This window comes from Uranotaenia lowii, chromosome 3, assembly GCF_029784155.1.
Source record: "Uranotaenia lowii strain MFRU-FL chromosome 3, ASM2978415v1, whole genome shotgun sequence".
Lineage (NCBI taxonomy): Eukaryota > Metazoa > Arthropoda > Insecta > Diptera > Culicidae > Uranotaenia > Uranotaenia lowii.
In genome coordinates this window covers 129,164,396-129,186,073 of record NC_073693.1, presented here as the reverse complement: position 1 = coordinate 129,186,073, position 21,678 = coordinate 129,164,396, and the positions used below count along the sequence as shown (strand labels likewise).

General features: G+C 37.3%; 1 protein-coding gene and 1 non-coding gene across 4 annotated transcripts in view; both read left to right on the top strand.

Annotated features, from left to right (window-relative positions):
• LOC129750570 (protein disabled) overlaps positions 1–21,678 on the top strand; it is a 55,026-nt gene that overhangs the window by 20,423 nt on the left and 12,925 nt on the right. For 2 of the 3 annotated variants that reach the window (XM_055745537.1, XM_055745535.1), the window contains exon 2: positions 8,771–8,886. In XM_055745537.1, the coding sequence (XP_055601512.1) occupies positions 8,771–8,886 (116 nt within the window). Of the gene's footprint in view, positions 1–7,887; positions 8,678–8,770; positions 8,887–21,678 lie in introns of those variants that run through there. The other variant, XM_055745538.1, reaches the window with a different exon arrangement.
• Positions 11,315–11,422, top strand: LOC129758897 (U6 spliceosomal RNA). Its single transcript, XR_008740121.1, has one exon. It is a non-coding gene; the product is annotated as a U6 spliceosomal RNA (small nuclear RNA).

Genomic DNA, 21,678 nt, shown 5'->3' with positions numbered 1-21,678 from the left:
TGCGCGTTGAAATTGACGTAGTCGCGATACATGGAAGTAGATGGCATCGTAACGACATCGCAATCCAAAGAAGCATAAATCAAGTCATGCTGTGATAGTGCTGGGAACGCTACTTGTCCAAATTTCAACGTTTTAAAATCTCTGCTGGTAATAATCAAGTCAAGCTGTAAACATCTTTGACTGGTGAAAAACGTTGGTTCATGTCCAACTGATAGCAAAGAAAAACTTTCGATAACATTTTCAAGCTGCTCACGTTTACGGTTTTCACGCAGTAGATCATTGTTAAAATCGCCAATTAGGAGTATATTTTCATATTTCGATGCAAACTCAGACAGTTTTTGCGTTAAAAACGAAGAACAATCGTTTGTAGGAGGATTGTAAACAATTATCATAAGAATTCGATGGCCGCTTGTGTTAAATTCGAATGCCCGACATTCGGTTTTGTCTTTCGAATTTCTTGAAATAATGGTGTTGTAAATTTGCTTGCAGTTGAGATGATTTCGATAATAAAGACAACAACACCGCCACCACGTTGATACACACGATCATTACGCACCACAGCAAAACCATCAATCGCAATTTGGCGGTTACTGTTTTTGTGAGACACGATTGTGACGATTAGGGTTTGTCGCAATTCGTCCAGCTTACCAGTATTCCGTGCACAGAGACTTTGCACATTGCCATGGCAAACATTAAACTTTCCGGGCAGAAGCGCTGCATTAAAATAATACCAAAGATGTTCGTCAGAGTGTGCTTTAATTGGGGAAGCATATTAGATGTAAAATGGGCAGCAATTTTTAGAGGGATGAGGAATATCCAAAGGTCTAAATTCATTTATAAACATAATCCAAAAATTTCTGACGTGTACAATAACAACACAGCAAAAAAAAAAATGTAACGATGTACGATGTAATTTCTGGAAATGATGTAGCATTAGGGATTTCTGTTGCAATTTTACATCACAACGAAGAACACAATGCGAACACGTCGTGTGATGTAATATCACAAATTTTCATGTGATATCCTCAATTGACGTCTAAAATTTAATTCATTTCCAAAAGTTTGAAACGGATTACGGAGCTCAGCAGTATTTGTTTGGCTTGTAAGTACTACCAAAATCAAGTAAATTTCTAAGCAAAACTATTGCTTTAAGTTTCATTGCACTATTTCTTATTTTAGGGAATTTGGCCCATTTGAATCAGCGGTAGAAAATTTTATGATTTGAAACACCAGGATGATAAGGGGAGCATTTTATTTTATTCATCTTTCCTGTGATTTTTTCATTTAAAGCTTGATAAAATGATGTGTCAGGCTTGCGAAAAACGAAGTGACTCAAACCAGTCGATTTGGAAACAAAACTTGGGAAGATAAGTGTCCAGTGATCGCTCCAATATGAAGTCTGAATCCGAAAATTGCGATGATTCAACTTATGGCCCCATATTCGAGCAACTCCAGCATGGAAGTCCTACTTCAAGATAAGGGGAATGCTGCACAGAAAATGTTGATTAAAGTTTGTATAGGATAAGTATTTTTAACAAATATAAACTAAACACATCGACTGATAATAAATTTTTAGTTGCTTCAAAGTCGTTGACTCAGCTTGTTTTTGACTTGAATTTCGACAACCCTTTTTGACTTGATCAAAACCCCTAATTGAATGCTGAATCAATAAATGTATGATAAAGTCTAGGAAAAATGTTAAATGATAGCGCTTAGAACATTATTCTCATACTCTGATTTGTCTACTACGTCACATTTATGGAGTAGCTGATACATCAAAAACATGTAATATTAGGTACCATTTGCGACTCAAGTTATGTGCACGTTTTTTATGTAATATCGCAACACTTTTTTTGCTGTGAAGGTACAAAGCTCTGCGCGTACCCAAGCTGGCAACATATCCGCCTAAAGTATTCTTCGAGATTTTCGTCAGTGATGAAAGGAATACCACTAAAAATGAGCTCATTCCTTTTTTCCAAATCGCCAATCGAGTGATGAATAGTGCCTACTTTTTGATCCAGCGAGCGAAAAGTAGATTCGTTATCCCGGAATCTCGTCGAGCATTCAGCTTTTAGTGAGAGAATTTCCTTGGAAACTGCCTCCAGTTTCCCGTCTAGTTCGGATTTCACAGCCTCAATTTTGTAGTTGATATCGTTCCTCAAGTCATCAATCATGTTGTTCGTGACACTAAATTGGTACATTAGCATCGACACAGCATTCTCTAGGGTGAGTGAGGAGGGCTTTTCAGTCATCTCTCGCAAGCGTTTGTTTGTTTTGTTGTTGACCAAAGCGTCGGGTGTTTAACCCTTGCCCAACAAGGCAAACTGGAACAACTTGCTAGAGAGGCTAGCCGCCTCAAGCTTGAAATTCTGGGACTGAGCGAAGTCCGTTGGCCTAATACTGGAGAACACAAGACACAATCCGGGCAAGTCCTGCTTTACTCTGGCATACGAGGAGAACATGCTACTCGGGAACGAGGAGTTGGTTTCCTGTTAAGCCCGCAGGCCTACGCGGCCCTCATTAGATGGGAACCGATAAACGAAAGAATAATCGTAGCCAGATTTAGAACACGGGTTAGAAACCTTACAGTGGTTCAGTGTTATGCGCCAACTGACGTTGCCGACTTGCAGGAGAAAGAGCAGTTTTACAGTCAACTGAACAGCGTGGTTGAGAGAATTCCGAAGGGTGACATTCAAATCCATTTGGGCGACTTCAACGCAAAGATTGGCTCCGACAATCAGGACCTTGAGCGCATCATGGGGCGCCATGACCTAGGACAGATGAGCGAAAACGGAGAGCTGTTTGTAGAATTTTGTGGCAACAACAACATGGTGATCGGTGGATCGCTCTTCCCCCATCGACCAGCACATAAGGTCACTTGGGTATCCCGAGATGGCCGAACAGAAAATCAAATTGACCACATCTGCATCAGCCGAAAATGGAGAAGGAGCCTTCTTGATGTCCGCAACAAGCGAAGCGCAGACATTGCATCTGACCATCACCTCGTCCTTGGCGAGATACGACTGAGAGTTGCACGTGTCCAACGGCGCGAGGAGAAAGTCGGGTGTCGATACGACGTCCGCCGGTTGGAGAATCCAGAGGTGAAAAGGGCATACGTTGAACAGTTAGAATCCCGAGCCTCGGAGCTGCCGACAGACGGAACAGTCGAAGAACAGTGGTGTGGAATCAAGAATGCCTTTATCACGACGAGCCATGGTACTCTCGGTAAAGGTTGTGGAAGAAGGAGTGAATGGATGTCGGATGAAACTTGGAGGATGGTCGATGATCGGAGAAAGGCGAAAGTCGGAATTGAGCAGGCATGTACCGGGTCAGCCAAAGCAGCCGCCCGCTTACGATATGCGGAGCTGGAAAAGGCAGTTAAACGAGCTTGTAGACGAGACAAGAGAGCCTGGACAAACTCCCTAGCCGAAGAGGGAGAAAGAGCCGCCGCCAATGGAGATATCCGATTACTTTATGACATTTCTCGCCGCCTCAGTGGTGCAAGGACTAATGCAAGAATGCCGCTAAAAGACCGAGCAGGTCAGTTATTGACCGATCGAACAGATCAGCTCAAACGACGGACTGAGCACTTCGAACAACTCTTCCGAGTCACGAATAGCGATGGCCAACAGAATCTGCAGCTCGAAGCGCCAACAGGAAGTCGCATTAATGGCGTCAACTCGGAAGCGCCTTCGCTGGCTGAAATAGAAGCGGCAATCAAAAACATGAAATCCAACAAAGCACCTGGGATCGATTGCATCCCTGCTGAAATGCTGAAAGCCGACCCTGCCCTATCAGCACAAATGTTGCACCGTCTTTTCGCTGACATCTGGGATACTGCAACATTCCCGGCCGACTGGATGCAGGGTATCCTTGTAAAGGTCCCGAAGAAAGGAGACCTGACAGAGTGCGGTAACTGGCGAGGCATAACGTTGATCTGTACAACCCTCAAAGTACTCTGCAAAGTGATTCTGAACAGGATCCAGGAGAAAATTGACGCTACACTCCGACGGCAAAGTCGAGGGCTTGGGATATAGCTCAGTTGGCAAGTCTGTTGTCTCCTGAGCCGATGTCCACGAGTTCGAGCCCAAGAGTAAACATCGAACACAGTTGTACCGGATAGTTTCTCAATATCGATCCGCCAACTGTAACGTTGATAAAGTCGCGAATGCCATAAAGATGGTAAAACGACTATAATCGAAACAAAAAAAAAAAAAAAACTCCGACGGCAACAAGCTGGATTCCGATCCGGACGATCATGTGTGGACCACATCACAACGCTACGAATAATACTGGAACAAATCAACGAATTCCAGGACTCTCTTCTGCTGGTGTTCGTTGATTTCGAAAAAGCATTCGACCGACTTAACCATGAAAACATCTGGGCGGCTCTAAGGCGACGAGGGGTCCCAGAGAAACTAGTCCATCTCATCGAAGCACAGTACGAGGCATTTTCGTGCAAGGTCTTGCACGACGATGTCTTGTCCGAACCAATCCCGGTAACTGCTGGAGTGAGACAAGGATGTATTCTATCACCGCAACTTTTTCTAATCGTAATGGATGAGATTCTGATTGGATCGATTGACTGTGCACCGAACCGAGGATTGCCGTGGAATCCTTCAACAATGGAGCAACTGAACGACCTTGACCTGGCTGACGATATTGTTTTGCTCGCCCAAACACAACCAGATATGCAGAGCAAACTCGACGACCTCACCGAAAGTTCCAAGGCAGCAGGTCTCAAAGTCAATGTCGGAAAGACCAAGTCGATGGAGATCAACACAGGAAATCCCTCCAGTTTCATGGTAGCTGGGCAACAAGTTGAGAAAGTGGAGTGCTTCCAGTATCTTGGTAGCCAGATTACGCCTGATGGTGGTATCAGAAAAGACATCGAAACACGGATCAGAAAGGCCCGATTTGCGTTTGCGAGTCTCCGAAACATCTGGCGGTCACGCCAGATCTCTCTACGAACAAAAATCCGAATCTTCAACTCAAACGTCAAATCCGTATTGCTGTACGGGTGCGAAACTTGGTGCACATATGCGGTAACGACGCGAAAACTGCAAGTATTTGTAAATCGCTGCCTGCGGAATATCATCCGCGCTTGGTGGCCTGGCAACTGGATCTCGAATGAGGAACTACATCGCCGGTGTCATCAAAAGGCGCTAGAAATCGAGATTCGGGAACGTAAGTGGAGATGGATTGGGCACACGCTGCGAAGAGATGAAAACGAGATTTGCAGAGAGGCGCTAGATTGGAATCCAGAAGGTCATCGAAGAAGAGGCAGACCCAGAAATTCGTGGCGGCGAAGCCTAGCCGCTGAAATCCGAACTGTCGACGAGAATCTTGACTGGGACCAGGTGAAGACGCTGGCTCCGGATCGTCAACAGTGGAGGTCTTTTACCACGGCCCTATGCACCGGAGGATCGGCGCGGGATCATTAAGTAAGTAAGTAAGTAAAGCGTCGGGTGAGCTCACGAGGCGTCTTGAAGATCGATTTATCGATTATCTTCCTCGGGATCGCGGTATCGAACTAGATAACACTTAACGATCGAAAGTATTGCCTGGACGATTTATACATTGGGTATACTTGACGGTGAAACTCGGGTAAACATCACTTTAAAAGTTTTACTTTGCGCGCCGTTTAGTGGTACATCTTAATCGACCAGATGTTAGCAGAGTGTTACCAGATTGTATCATGATTGATATCTTTGACAACCTTTCTTTTTGTCTTGAGTCTCCTCTTCATGATTGCAGTATTTCTCAATAGGGCGGAACTAGGGGCAGTTGGGTGGGTTTAGGTTTTGAGCTTGAGCTTGAGCTTGCTATCAACTACGGTCCACCTGCGGCCCCTCCTGGCCAATGGCATAATGGTTGCGCTCCGTGATTGGTTTGTGATAATCAACATTGCACAATGAACAATTGAAAGATTGCCGAGAAGAAGCAATGCAATCTCCCTGTACAAGTTAGGTGGGTTCAGGTTTTTCGGAACCAACTGGACCCCTTTCTCTGCATACCAGTCTTGAGCGACATTACAGGATGGTCGTGGGATCGAATGAACGGAAAAATTCGTGTTAGGAGACACTCTTTTTGATATAGTTCCGACGTCATTGTCTTATTTGTAGCGAAAACTTTCGTTCTTTTTGCTACAGCGGCAAATGCCCTGCCAAATTATAAATTTTCCTGCAAATTTGTCGGCAAAAACCAATTTAAATTTCACTGGAACATCCCCCCGAGCCGTTGCCAAGTAAAACTTTTGATCTGGGATTTGCCCGAAGTCAACCTTGACATAAGTTTCATCGTCCATCAGAAGGCACCCGTCGAACTTGGTAAGCACCTGGTCGTAGAGCTTCCGAGCACGGATTTTGGCCACACTATTCTGTTTTATGGTCTAATTTGACTGTTTGCTAGATCGATACGACTTGATTCCTTCCCGCAGTCAAATTCTCCTCACGGTACTATGGAAAGCACCGAATTTTCTGGCCAGATCACGGTCTGACAGATTGTTATTCCTCTTAATCGTCTTCAAAATCTTACTACGCAGTTTCCGGTCGACAGTTCCACTCCGACGATTGGATCGAGGCTTCCGAATCGTTATCAATGTTTCCTTAATCTGTTTGATAACGCGCCATGCGGAATTTCTTGGCAATTTCAGCTTTTAGCTAGCCTAGATGCAGACCATAATGGATTTTCCAAATAACTGTTGGCAATTTTTTCCCTTATTTCGACTTCCATGTTGATTGTTTACAAAGTACAGTCGATTTGCGGAATGTTGAAAGAACATACGTGAAGCTGACAAAATTCCTGAAACGTTGGCGCCAATAACTTCCGAATCCGTCCACCAGAAGTGCCACAGTATGAAAAAAAGTCTTTTCCAATTCTAAATTCGAAAGCTTTATCAGACAACAGCAGTTTTTTCTGCTATAATTGCGTGATTTTGCATTGGACCGAGACGAAAGTTCAGTTTTTGGATCGAGAGTATTTTTTGGGTCGGATAATTGATTTCTGATTTCAAACTTTTTTTCAGGGGACAGAAAAAGGGATCATCCACATTAGTTGTTCAGTATTTTTCTATCCGAAAAAAGCAACGTGAAAGTGCTTCGCAATTATCATTCAAACACAAGCTTCAACTCACATTTTAAAAGTTGAAAGAAAAACGGAGTTCGTACGGGGTCAGCTAGTAGGTAGGGGGAACTGGGTATAAAATGAAAATAGCCGATTTCTGTTATTTGAACGATTTCTAATAAATATGTCGTAAAAACCCGATTAAGGATCGACACAAGATCTACACATCCTAGTTTCCCCAGCACGGACATCAATGTCATCGTACCTTTAACGAAATATAATCTATTCATTGAAAGTTTGCTCGTGATTTCGATCAGACTGAGTGGCAGCTAATATTTGTTTGATTCCTTGCCAAAACAGATTTAAGAAACCGTTTCTCTCGTTTGTCATTCTCAGACAATCGCACCACCCTATGCGACACCGAGTTTTCCTTTCAAGAATGAACTCAATTACAAGGATCGATCCATCTACCTGCATTTTGTATGCATCCGTTTTTTTCTGCAACCAGAAATTTGCTGTCGAAGTTCATTGGGGATGATGATGGTAATGAATGAATCCCGTCCATTGACAGATGGACGACGAAATGTGTGTGTAAAATAGAACACAACAACACAACCCACACCCTCACTTTCAATCGGCTATGGCTTTGCGTATGTGAGCGTACCGGGAATCTTGAATGAACTTGTAGTTAGGGTGCGGGATTCATTCCGCCCGATATACAAAGTACTGTTGTATAGCGGTTCACTTGGCCTGGCCTATCCCGCACCCGTGTGATACCTACATACGTACGTACGTCAGAGTGGAATAAGTCTCGGATTTGTAAGAGCCAGTCAGACCCCGCGTACTGAAGCGTATACGACCGAACGAACGACGACGATATCATCATAGCCAGAATAGCTCTTAGCACTCTTTGCAGTGATGTGATTGATATTTGATTCGATCCAGAAAAATAGTGATTTCTGTTCGTATTGGACCGTTTCAGGTCGATCAGAATCAGGGGCAATTTTGTGAGTTAGATTCGGTTTGGGATTTAAGTGGAATTTGACATCGCGCATCGCAGGTTTTGAATGGGTCATTTAACCTTTGGTGCGACCGGTGGCGGCTGTTTGGTGCCGTAGAGACGGATGAAGTAGGGAAGGCGTTTATTGAATATTTATAATTCCTCGGCTTCAGACACGGGAATGTACCCAGCCAGTCAGCATCCAGCGATGTTGTTCGTCGTGGGGTATCATCATCTGATGTTGTTGTTGGTAGCGTCGTCATGCTGGAGCCACTAAAATCCACCAGACGTCCCTCGGGCCCAGGTCGAATAGACGACGACGACAACGTTAGAAATCAATTGAAATTACGATTCGCACTCTGCACTTTGAGATCACTCTCAACTGAGCTCAGTCTGCGACGCCACAGCTGTTCCAAGAGTAGTAGGAGGAGGAAGGCAGGCAGAATCGTTTCAAAAAGGAAATAAGGAATGCACTTTTCTAAGAGAGAGTGCATCTTCTTTATATGAGTTTGTCCTTTGCAGCTGGACGGAAGCAAGTACAAAGAAATCGGTTCAGCAACCTAGCTTAGCCTAGAGAGGTGTTGCTGCTTCTACGTTTTACGATGATTAAAAGTAATTCACACATTCATTACATTCCGAAAAAAAAAATTCGTTCAAAGCCGAACTAATTGGTGGTCTTTTTTTCTCTCTATGTTGTTCCTGCAGATCGGAACGAACCCGGACGATTCTTCGGCGATGGAGTGAGCTTCAAGGCCAAGCTGATTGGCATCCTGGAGGTCGGAGAAGCCAGAGGAGATCGCATGTGCCAGGAGGCGCTACAGGTATGTTAAAACCTATTTTTAGCTTGACTATACTAGTAATCCCAAAAAACCACATCAGTCAGTCAGCCGGTCGGTCTGTCGGCTGGTCGATAGGAGGCAGCTTGACTTTGGGTCGCTGCTGTTCGCCTCTCGAAGATATGTGGCAAACAAGATGGATCAAAACCCTCATGAAATTGATCCAATTTAAATCCATTTGAAAACACTCTCGATGCCCAACAGCACCACAACACAACAGAGCGTCTAAGCGTTGTTGCAGGAAAACGGTCCGAGAAAGTGCGCGCGCAAAAAAAAATCATTAGTAACTAGTAGGTATACATGTAATGAATAAAACACTTCTAATCAGTATAATGAAGCACAGTGTGTGGAATAGTATGTGCGCTGCAACGAGCGACGAACTAAATCAACGCGATTTTATTGGCATGTGCATTGTAGCACAGGAAAAAATTCACTGAGTAGCTAGCTAGACTGAAGCACGGCGTAATGCCGCATCAAAACAAACCGCTACAAACATGTTGTCATGAATTTTAAAAATCATGAGTAATCCAGGACAGAAAAAGGAGACATTTGTTAATGATATATTTGGAAACACTTTAAATGAATATTGGGAAAGTGTATTCTTGCGTTCTCTCAGGTGTTCCTGGGAAAATAATTTAAATTCTAAAATATTTTGAGGCAAGTTACTTTAATTAATCGGCCTAATCGGTGAAATGTGTTGTCTTTTTTAGTAGGGAACAAAAGTTTTCGGGCTTGTGGGACGAACCACGTTAAGCCTACTAATGTGTGATGGTAGATGAAACTCCATCTGTATCTACCACTTCATAGTAGTTGGCCCGTGTGGAACAAAAATTTGATATGTGCTGATAATGTTTCTAAATAAATTCTACCCGCTCATTTTCACCATCTTTTATTTCTTCTAACCTTCTATTCATCTATAAAAAAATTCATAATCTTAAAATGTCCCTACTAAAAAGGACATAACTTTCCACCGATAAGGCCGATAAATTAAAGTAACAAACATAAATTACGGTGATTAATTCTTCATAAGATTTATAAAATGATTAGAAAAAAAAATCCTGATTTTATTTAGCGGAGTTTTGAAGCGCTAAGAACCGATTTCAATACCTCCATACAAAACGATTTACAGTACTGGACAAAATAAATTAATAAAGCAAAATTGCCAACCTCCTTTATCTTTTGTTACATAAGGAATATGAACTTCAAATGTTCAGATAAACTATTGTGTTTTTGACGCACTAACGTCTAGTGAAATTTTTTTGTCAAAAAGCTCCATAAGTTCTTCACACTTTTATAGGATAGTTGTAGTAAAAGTCAATTTTCGTTTGGACAAAATAAATTACGGACTCCGAATAACCTCAAAAGATAACAATTTCTTCACTTAGAAAACTCTTCCATCTTCTTGTAAGTCAAAAAAAAATTAGATCCCTGCAAAACCGTTCGACACAAAGATTTTTATAGTGGATTCATTCTTTCAGCGCGCGATAAGATGGTGTAAGAGCGAAATTCCGTAGAAAGTCGTATACGTCTAGCTGAAAACTGTCAGGGAGGTTTTTTCAAACCAAAACTGCTTGAAAATACCTATAAAGCTTAGTCCGTTTAGGAATAGGACACTTTCTTTTGGTGGTAGCTAAGTTTCTAGTGATCAAGCATGCAAAATTTTGACAGCGTGGGATTGCTTGTAAAAAGTATTATTGTGCCTATTTATTTTTTAATTTAAAACTAACGCAGAAGACAAAAATAATTGTGAACAGTTTTCTACATAATCCATCATTACGCAATAGGGAGCTGATAAAACCGTTTTTTATACCGAAATTCCTATGCGTGAGTGGTGAAAAAAGTATATGAAAACACGATCAAGAATGACCACAAAATCAAGCTAATTTGTCTCTGATAAAACAACAATTGTTTGCCAGTTCCAGAGAAAGTAAGTTACAAAGCCAGTGCCGAGCCTATATGCGATGAGTTTTGATGAACGACAAAACTTGTGAAAAAAAAAACAAATTTTACAAATAACGCCGGTTGAATCCTGCAACATCTCTGCTTGTTTTAAGGTCCATAGCAAAATCATGTTATATTTACTGATTGTTTTGCGAAAAATATCATGATTTGGCAGAACTCTGCCCCTGTACGTAAAAAAAACAACAAATTTTCGAGTCAAAAACTTTGGTTTTCGATTCTTTAAAACGCTTTAAAAGAGTAGTCTTGTTAGAAAATCTCATAACCTGCGATCTCAACTGTTATTTAGGCTTTACTTTGACCTGAATCTTATGATGATTCTACAATGTTTCTGTCAAATTTTGAATGCTAACACTCCGGTGGAAACATGTTTTAGTGGTACATAAATAATAAAGTCATGATCAATTTTAAACAACTGAACCCACCAGATTTTCCCCAGTTACTGTCGAATAAGGTTCAAGCTTCGACTGAACATATACTAAAATTGTACCGATACAGAGATGATTAGCATGGTCCCTGCGCAAGGATGACACGCAAAAATTGTGAAGCGTTTCACATTTCTAAATAAAAAAAATATAAGAAGTATTGGTCAAAAAAGTAGCGAAAATTGAAGAAGAAGGGTGCAATCATCTGAAATACAGATTTGACAAAATATCAGAGATAAAAACTGCTTAATAACCGACCGATGGAAGGTACCCAGGCACGGTCCTATGGGGGAGGGGGGTAATCACTCCCCTCCCCCCCAAGCGGGAGAAATCTGTTAAAAATATACTAAAATGCTCGAATTTCAAAAAAAAAAAATTAGAACTTTTCCTAGTTGGTATACCCTTGAATTTTCAAAATTTTCCACTCCGTGGGAGCGATTCTTGCAGTTAAATTTTTCATTGGGGTGGTCAACTTTCCAATAGGCACTTCAGAAGCGTAAGACTTCTACTGGCAGCCTTACTTTCATATCTTTTTTCTAAACATTGTAACTACAATCCAATGTTAAAACTCTTATCCTTAACCTCAATTTTTTCGCAGAAGATTAGTTATGATTACATACCACTTTAGTTCTACGTATAACTTTATCGTTTAGGGAACAATTTTTACATTTTTCTCCAAATATTGCATAGCTACATGGACTTAATGACTTAATTTCAGTATCTACTTTTTCGGTTGCAACCATTTAACGTATTTGTTGATTTAATGTCTTTTTTTTATCCGAACCCCGCCTTAAGGCGTGTTTTATATTTCTCTTTTTCAAGGTCCAGGTCCAGCTTCAAGAGTTTCTTAGATGCAGCTTTTGACAACTGCTTATCACTCTTATACTGCTTTCGAATGTTTGATATTTTTCAAAATTTCCATGAAATACATCAAACCTTAATTACTCACCCCTTCAAGTGTTTTGGAAATTTCGAAGGAGGGAGACAAAAGAAGAAATTTCCGGCCTAAGTTACAAATCGAAAACAGACATGTGAAACATAGAAAGGTAACAACTTTTTTTTCAATTATTATACCGTTGGCTGTGAAACATGACTTAAATAAAAATATCAAAAACTTTGAAATAAAGGGTATCAATTCGTTTTTCCTTTTTTTTATTACCTTCTAAAACATTTCTTCAAAATCATTAAAATACACTATTTCCGATTTTGACAGAAAGCATAATTAGGACAATTAAACTGTGTAAATTATTTTAATTAGAAAGATGCATTTTTAATTTAGAATCACATAAGAAGTTTAAAGATGCCCACAACACAAAAGTCTTAGCTCACATTTTACACTAGCTCTTCGATTGCTTTCCTCCTTCCATTCTCATCTCTATCTAAGATCCATTCCACGGTGACGTTACAAATTTGTTTCAGCAAAGTTCCAGTAAAAAAAAGTTTATTTTTCGATAAAATAGTTATTGAAGTCGTTACGCGTACGCCACAACTTGCCCATTTTGGATTTTCTGAAAATTACACATTTCCTATTTATGATTGAAAATTATGTTTTAAAAATTACTTTTAAAAGAGTGTATTTTTTTAGAAAATTCTAAAAACATAAGAAGTGCCGAAATGCTGAGTGGTCACCTGGAACGGGTCCTAACTAGAATTATTCGATCTTCAGGAAAAGATCGATCTCCAAAATTGATTCAGATGGGCGGTCGTAGGATCGATTCACCTTGAAATCGAAGTTTGAGGATAGATCTTATCCATTTTTAACAAGAAAGAGACATTTTGTTATAATAAGGATAAAAAAGAACACGGAGTTTCAAAGATGCGTTAAACTTCTATCTTTGGTTGTAATAAATGCATTTAAACGCTTCAATTTAGGTACTCATAATATTGAAAAATTCCAAACAATTACTCTGGTGTTTCTTGCATATATTTTGAGCCAATCAAATTAAACAATAAAAAAATTATCAGTGTTGTTTATTTTTATCAAAAAATGTCTAGATATTAGGTTTTATTTAGCTCTAAATATTTTCAAGATCGAAAAAAAATCACTAATTCAAAATCAAAATGAAAATATTGTAACGAAATTTTTATTTCAGAAGCGAGTATATTAATGAATTAGAAAAAAAATAGAACTCTGATTGAAGTATCATACCTCAGATTTTGAATTCATCATCAGTCATCATTTAAAAATATGTTATGAAACTCAAAAATGAGTAATGTTATAAATTTATATGTGTGTATTCGTTTTGAATTCAAATTTCATAATGCCATCTGATATACCTTATTGAAAAAATCATATTTTGAATTTTGCTAATTATCAATCCAAAACATTCACACAATGATAATTTAAATTGAAAGTTATAAACCAGTTTCAGATTTGACAAAAAAAAATTTATTATTGGAAAGAGAACAGCTAATTTAGTGCATATGTTTCAATAACTGTCTCGAAAGATTTTGGTATCATGAAATATTCCGTCAGATTTTGTCAATCACCTCTAGTTTTGATAGAGGCTCGTATAATTCCAAAACTAAGCAGTTTTTACTGAATTGTCGCTCAATGAAATAAAAAACCTACATAAAACTACCTTCAAGTCACCATCTACCGCCCAGTTAAGCGGTTTTTCAACTTCAAACATGTGTAATAAGAAAAACGATGGCAGATTTTATTCGCTTTCTTTTCCAGTACATCTCAAAACTACTCTACTATCAATAAAAAATTTAGTGGAATGCGAAAAATGTACGCTATTCAAAATAATTAACTAAACTTGGGGGAGTTCAACTGGCCCTATTACCGCCCACTCGACTTTTTCCGTTACCGATACTGTTTTCTTAAGGAAAAACTATCGTAACAACATGGAACAGGTTCTTTTTAGTATTTTTCATGTAAGGAGATGTCAAAACCATATTTTGGATCTTGAGAGAGTACATTTTGTGAATTTTTTCCCGTAAATTTTGTACAAATTTAACAAAGTGCGTTGACTGACGAAATGATGATTCCCGGCAAACAGCCTCAAGTAACCGTTTACTTTCATTTTCTACATAATCAAACTAAATGCTACTTAAAATTTGCACATTTGACACAATATATGCGTTAAAAACAAAGAAATTGTGCGTGACCGGTCATTAGGAACAAACACTTTTGTTTACATACCAATTACCGCCCAACACTAAACGCTCCAAAAACAACAACTATTGAAAAAAATTGAAAATTTTCCAATGCAAATCATTCTACGAAAATAAAACTATCGTTTCAAGTCGATTTTAGATCAAATATGTACTTTTTAGGAAACAAAAACCTTTTTTGCATCAGGAGCACAGAATGCTCAGTTCGCTAACAGGCGTCGAATTTAATAATTTGACCGGAAACGAGAAACCAAATATTTTATTTCTGGCTAGCGTTAGCATAATTAAGTTATGTTTTTTCAGTGAAATGGTCGAAAAATGATGTCAACACAGAATAGAGGTTTTATTTTTGGGAAAAACATCCCTTCGAAATACACATAAAAGGGTGATTTTTTACGGTAAATGGTGACTGGGCGGTGAATGGCTACTTGATGGTACAAACCGATTAAAAATATATTTATTATCCTGAATTTTATGAAGGATTAAGATTTTGCCTAGATTTTCGAATTTACAATGATACAATGCATTAGAAAAAAAAAGTAATTCGACAATTTTAAGAAAATTCAATTTAAAATGATATAACTATTTCATTTCTGACATCATAAAAGGTCGTTTTGATTTTTTTAATATTAATGTTTTTAACTTATTTAACATCTATGTAGAAGACTGCAACACGTTTTGTTTCCAATAACATCTGAGATTAATTTTGGTTTAAAATTTCTTTGAATTTTGATCAAATTACTGAATATCATCGAAAAGGAAGGAAAAATCAAAGAGAAAACTTACGTTACTTTTTTTTATTATTATTATGTTTTTATTTATGTAACGTAAGATTACAATATCTTTTAAATTGTTACACTGTGGTTGTCTTCTTGATGTAATTACTTAAAAACTAATCGTTCCTTATTTGCTTCTAGCTCTATCTATGTCGTTATACTCCATGTATTCCTCTAGTAGCCCTCTCTTAAACTCTGATTTCTTATTAAGAAGTTTTAAATTAGTTGGAAGATTGTTCCAATTAACAATACCCCGAACGAAATATGATCTACCATAATATGAAGAACTATGTGATGGAATTAGGATATTTCTTGTGCGTGAATTTCTAAGCGGAATGAGCAAGGATTTCAGATAGTCTGGCTTTCTAGTATTGAGAATTCTATGCATTACCATACATGATCGGTACTTATAGAATTTATCGAAAGAACATCCAATGAGATATTTATGTAAGTGGGAAACTCGAGAAAAACGAGATAAATTGAAGACATATCGCACACATGAATTCAAGGCAACTCGCAACTTGTGAACAGATCTCTCCGATGCGTTCGAGTAAATGAAATCACAATAAATGAACAAAGGAAAAACGTAGGCCTTAAACAATCTTAGTTTTGTAGCGACATCCAGATGGCTTGTTGTTAAGTTAAGTCTTTTAATCGAGCCATAAACCTTGCAGCATTGAGCATTAACCTGACGATTCCATGAAAGATCGCGGTCGAAAATAACACCAAGGTTTTCAGCGTAGTCGACAAAATTTATAGCAGTATCATTCATAAAAAGTTGAGGATAAGTATAGAAGGATTGTTGTCTTCCAAAGAACAAAGCTTTCGTTTTTGAAGGATTGATTGGTAAAAGGTTGGCGTTTGACCATTCAACAAGCTGAGTAAGATCATGATTTATTTTATTAAAAAAGTCACTTGGGTTTGAGGTGCGTTTTTCACAGAGATATATTTGGACATCATCTGCGAAAAGATGCACCGAACAGTACTGTAGAACAGCAGGAAGATCGTTAATAAATAGCGAAAAGAACAAAGGTCCTAGAATTGATCCCTGAGGAACTCCTGATTCGATTGGAGCAAACTCAAAATAGCAACCATCAAATAAAACAGTTTGTTGCCGACCCAGTAGATATGAACGCACCAAATTAACTGCTGAACTTGAAAAATTGTAATTAGTTATTAACTTATTCATGAATTTAGTATGTGACACACGGTCAAAAGCCTTGGCAAAGTCTATCATAAGAAGTACAGCAATTCCTTTTTTATCTAAGGCATAGGCAATATCGTTATGAACCTTCATCAACGCAGTTTCAGTACTGTGGGAAGAACGAAAACCCGATTGAAATTCATATAAAATATTATTTTGGTTCAAATATTCTGTTATTTGACATTTGACAATTTTTTCGAAAATTTTTGAAATTGTACTTAAAATGCTTATTGGTCTCAAGTTTGATAAGTCATGTGATTTGGCTTTTTTTGGAATTGGGATAACTTTTGATACTTTCCGTTGAAAAGGAAATTTAGAGGTTTTTATAATAGTTTTAAAAATATGTTTGAGAGCAGGTGGGATGTGCGGTAAAGCAATTTTAATAAGTTTGATTGGGATTTCATCCATTCCCAATGCATTGGATTGTATTGAAATAACAGCGTTTATGATTTCATAGTTTTCAAAAAATTTAAATTTAAATCCGTGTGGGTTATAAGGATTATTAAATAGTTCAACTTCAGAACTAGTAAAATTTGTTGTGAAATAATTGTTAATTTCATCAGCGCTAAAGTTAGATACATCAGAGTTTCCTGGAGATTTTTTCCATTCAAACTTCTTCAAGTTATTCCAGAAAGTTCTAGCTGGTAAATCAAGATTTATACGTTTTTTATCTTGTATAGTTTTCGCTTTTGTAATCAGGGTGTTAACTCTGTTACGCAATATTTTAAACTTATTTCTATCTTCTTCAGACTTCGAGTGTTTCCAGGTGTTATAGGCCAGATTTCTATTAATAATAGCATGATTTATTTCGCGATTGAACCATTCATTGCGACGAGTTTTTTTTATATTTAAGGGGGGAAATCGACTCGTTTATTTCCAACAGAAATCTATTAAAATGGCTAACAAGTATATCTGAATCATCAATACTCAGAAATCCAGTCCAGTTTGTTTCGGAAAGAATAGTTTGGAGTGCATTTGCATCAAATTTTTTACAATATCGAAACCAAAAACCATCTGATTCTTCAATTTTAGGGAAATTCAAGGATGAAAAGATTAGATCGTGGTGAGAAACACCTGGTAAAGAGATTTGGCTGAATCGGTGAATAGGATCAGGAGAATCGGTTAGAAACAAATCGAGCAGGGAATTTCCGGTATTATATTTGAGAAGTCAAAATTATTCACTCATTTTATTTGCAGTCATCGAGAAAGTTGATCATTTTATCAAAATCTATATATTTTCAATGTTTTTGTAACATTTAACAGTTTTTTTTTTAAAACGCGCAAATTTTTTAACACTCAAATCAGTTAAAATTATAGCAATTTTTTTAAAAATTCTTTCTAAAACATCGGAGAAAAAAGGATTTTTTTAAATATGAACATAATTTTTCATTTTATTCATGTTACCCTCTTTTTTGGAAAATTGTAACTATTTCGAACAAATGATTCAAATTTCAAATCATTCGATTCAGATTTATGAAGTTCTAAAATAAAGGTAGAATAGAACAAAATTTAGATTTAGAAATAAAATTATTGAACTACAATTCACAATGAGAAATGAATTTAAAAATTGATTAAAAACAACATAATATTTCAAAATCATCATTCTGAAAAATATTACAGGTTAAACATGTAACACACACACTGTATCCTCACTTCAACCCCCCCTCACTCTTTCAAAATGCACGTTTATTCACGAGATATTAAAGTTTTTTTTATTGGTTGATTAAATTTTTGATTTTTCACTTTAATCAATTTTGGGGCAAACAGAGGACTATCAAGCGGGGCACGATGAGCGTTTTCTGCCGTATAATCTAGCAGCAGCTTGACTTGTTTCATCTGACGATTTGGCCTATTGGTAAGGTTTCGGAGAGGTAATCAGTAGACTCGAGTTCGATTCCTGTTCGAGGTGATTTTTTTTTCAAATACCATTCATGATTGATTTTTTTTATCGTTACATTATACGGCTAGTAGCATCATCGATTGGCACAGAGACTGCATTTTGGGTGTATCTGTGATCTTTTCTTGGAGCTAATTTATACAAGAACCAACGAAATTATATCCGATCCAGTAAACTGCGTCAAACTGGTTACTGCTCTAAGAAACCTGGCCATAAGGAACAGAGTATAGTTATTCTGTGTTTCAGGTCATTTCAGTATCTTATAGGGAACGAAGAAGCAGATCAGCTAGCTAGGGAAGGATCTCTTTATGCGGAGTATCGAGGAGAGCCTTGACTATGGAGCTCAAGGACTGGGAGCAGCTCAGGCGAAAAGATTCATTGAACCAAGCGCATGACTCTCCAAAAACATGTTGAACTTAAGTAAGCACGAGTTGAGTAGAACATCGAGTAGTACTTACACAGATCTCTTAACCGGACATTGTCAAAAAAACAGCATCTCAAAAGGATAAACATTATCTAAAACGATGACTGTAGGTTCTGCAGATTCGGAAAGGAAACTGCAGAGCACCTTCTATGCATCTGTTGCGCACTCCTTAATTGGAGAGTGCGTATACTTGGGGCTAAATAAGAATCGTTTGCCATGAGGAGTAGACTGGCCCAAATTTGTATGGGATGATTTTTACAACATTTTTTTCAACGCGGCAACCCCTATATTGGTGCCTTTATATGAAAAAATGACTTTCTGAAAGTTTCAGGTCATTTGGTAGAAGCACAAGCTGGCGCAAAGGACTTGAAATTCGTATGGATATTTTCGGCAAAATATATGAAAAATCGACACACTTTCACTCTTTGTGTTCTAAAATATGTTTCCAGTATGCTATAAAGCTCAGAATTTCAGAAACTGTTGTTCAAGCAATGACAAACAAGTTTGTAGAAGATTGTAACGCGATACGAGTTGACTGTGTTGAGTTATTTGCAATTTAATGTGTGATTATTTTCGCATTTCATTGATACCGTCAACTGGGGCAACATGCAACAATTTTCAATTTCAATGGCTTTTAAAAAACTTATGTTTACAGTTAATCCTTCCCATTATGCATCAAACGTTTAAAGGATGATGGGACATCAAATCGGCGTAGTAAGAAAAATTATTGGTTTCTTAAGTTATTTTTAACCCTTCGTTTCATAAAGTAACAAATTTGCAACAATTAATTAAAGCTGTTGTAACTTTTGCAGAAAACCAAATAGTCAACTTTTTTCTTCAGGGCAATAATATTTCTAACTTCAAGATTACGTTGAATAAAAAAAATGACTTTCTGAGTATACATATAGAAACTAGACCAACTTGAATCTAAAAAATATGAAATATTTAAAAAGGCTTATTTTTCAGAGTTTTGACCCAGTCCAATTCACACCGCGAAAAAAAAATTTGTCTGAAAAAAATATTTTCGCACTTTCAGTAATGCAATTAACACAATTGAATACAATTTGAAGATTTTTTTGATTTTTTGTCTGATATAACGGCCTTTAATTAATTGTTGCAAATTAGCAACATCATGCAACGGTAGCACCTTTAGTTAGGTCTATGGGCTACAAAGTGTGCTTTCTAATGTTTCATCGTTTAAACAGTGTATATGTTTCCTGATGAAAGTATTATTATTTTTAATGTTATATTATTATGTTGTCGAGATATTTTTGAAATAATGCTGATGAATAAGCCTCTAACTAAACAAAATGGCTGACAACTGTAAAAATATTGGGGAAAACCAAGAACAATTTATTTAGGCTAGATCATAAACCATGCGTCACATTTAGTACAAATTTGTGACTTTTGAGTAGTTAAAGTGTTTATATTAATAATTTGAATCTTTAATTTTTCAAATGCAATGCAATCAACGATGATTTTAAATATAATTTTATGATCCCCGGAAAAGATTGTATTTGTTCGTAGAAAATATTTTCAAATTTTTAGAAAATAATAATTAACATTTTTTCGGCTCACTACTTAATAATGTTATACCCTAGTTTGAAACATTCGTCCCGTAATGTTCTTCAAATACTTTTTATCGTTTGTATAGTATTTATGATAACAGCTTTAATGTTTTCAGTACGAATTTAATCATCATGGTGAGACGATAATGGCCGTTCCATTTACATAAGTCCTACATATAATTCTATTTACTCTTCCAAACGCGTACCATATTCAACAAATGTTATACGGGTAAAACCATTTTTAATGTATTTTATCCATTGGTTTTTTTTTATTATTAATTATTATTAATTATTTATTAATAATTTTTTTTTTGTTTTTCATTGTAGGTGTTTGAAGAAAAAACGCAATTTGTTTCTTCAACAATTTGTATTTCCTGATTTTCAAGTTACTTGATTCTTTGAATCTAAGTATACCATGCATAAAAATCATTTTTTCATCACAATTTTTAAGGTTTTATAATTCAAACATTGTTGTCAGCCGAGAATAAACTTGTTTCTAGATTGCTGTATATTGCGCAAAAAAACTATGAGCACGAAGAATACCATCAAACTTTTCACGAAAAATGAAGTTACTGCAAAAGAACTGAATACAAGTCCAAAGCTTGAATGTTATCGTCAAAATATTGATTTTGAAGGTTATTTTTCAAAAAAGTTGTATTGGAAAGACGTTTCAGCTTCCATATAGCACCTTCAAGCAAACGTAATGAATATTATCGCATAACTACCCTCCAGCTCCCAAAATAATACTGTGCCTGGGAGGTCTAGCCGCTAGCGAATACGCTGGCGTGAGTCTGGTTTTGGTATGCTACGCGTAAAGGGTTCGATTACGGGTATCGGCAGAAAACTTTTAGGTCCAAATCACATAAATGGCCAACAGGTAAGATGTGCTTCCTTGAAATTCTCATGTATAAGAATGTTCAATCAGTTTTCCAGGTCAGCTAAATATACAGGGATACCGGAATTCATATAGTAAACTAGCCCATCAGATTGACTAGTTCTTCCAAAATATACTTTCATCAACAAAAGTAATAAATTTACTCTATAACAGATCAAACGAAGCCATGGGGTTCGAATATAGTGTAAGCTGCATTGGAAATTTGTCGAACTAATTGATCTAAATAATGCATGTAAGCACATCCTTAGGCAGAAACTTAGGTGAATCCGTGCACCCATGGTGGGTAACCAACATACTTAGGTACTAACCCCGCTAAATTGTGTCCAGACACTAGGTTTACGAAGTTCTTGAGCTTTAACTACGATTAGTGCTGGATAAATTAGGAATAAGCATTTATTTCTAGCTGTCTTGTATGAGGAACGAAAAGGTATAACCATTTCATGTTGTTGCAAATATGCAACAATTAATATTTTGGCTAAATCCTCGAAATATGAGAAAATAATATTTTT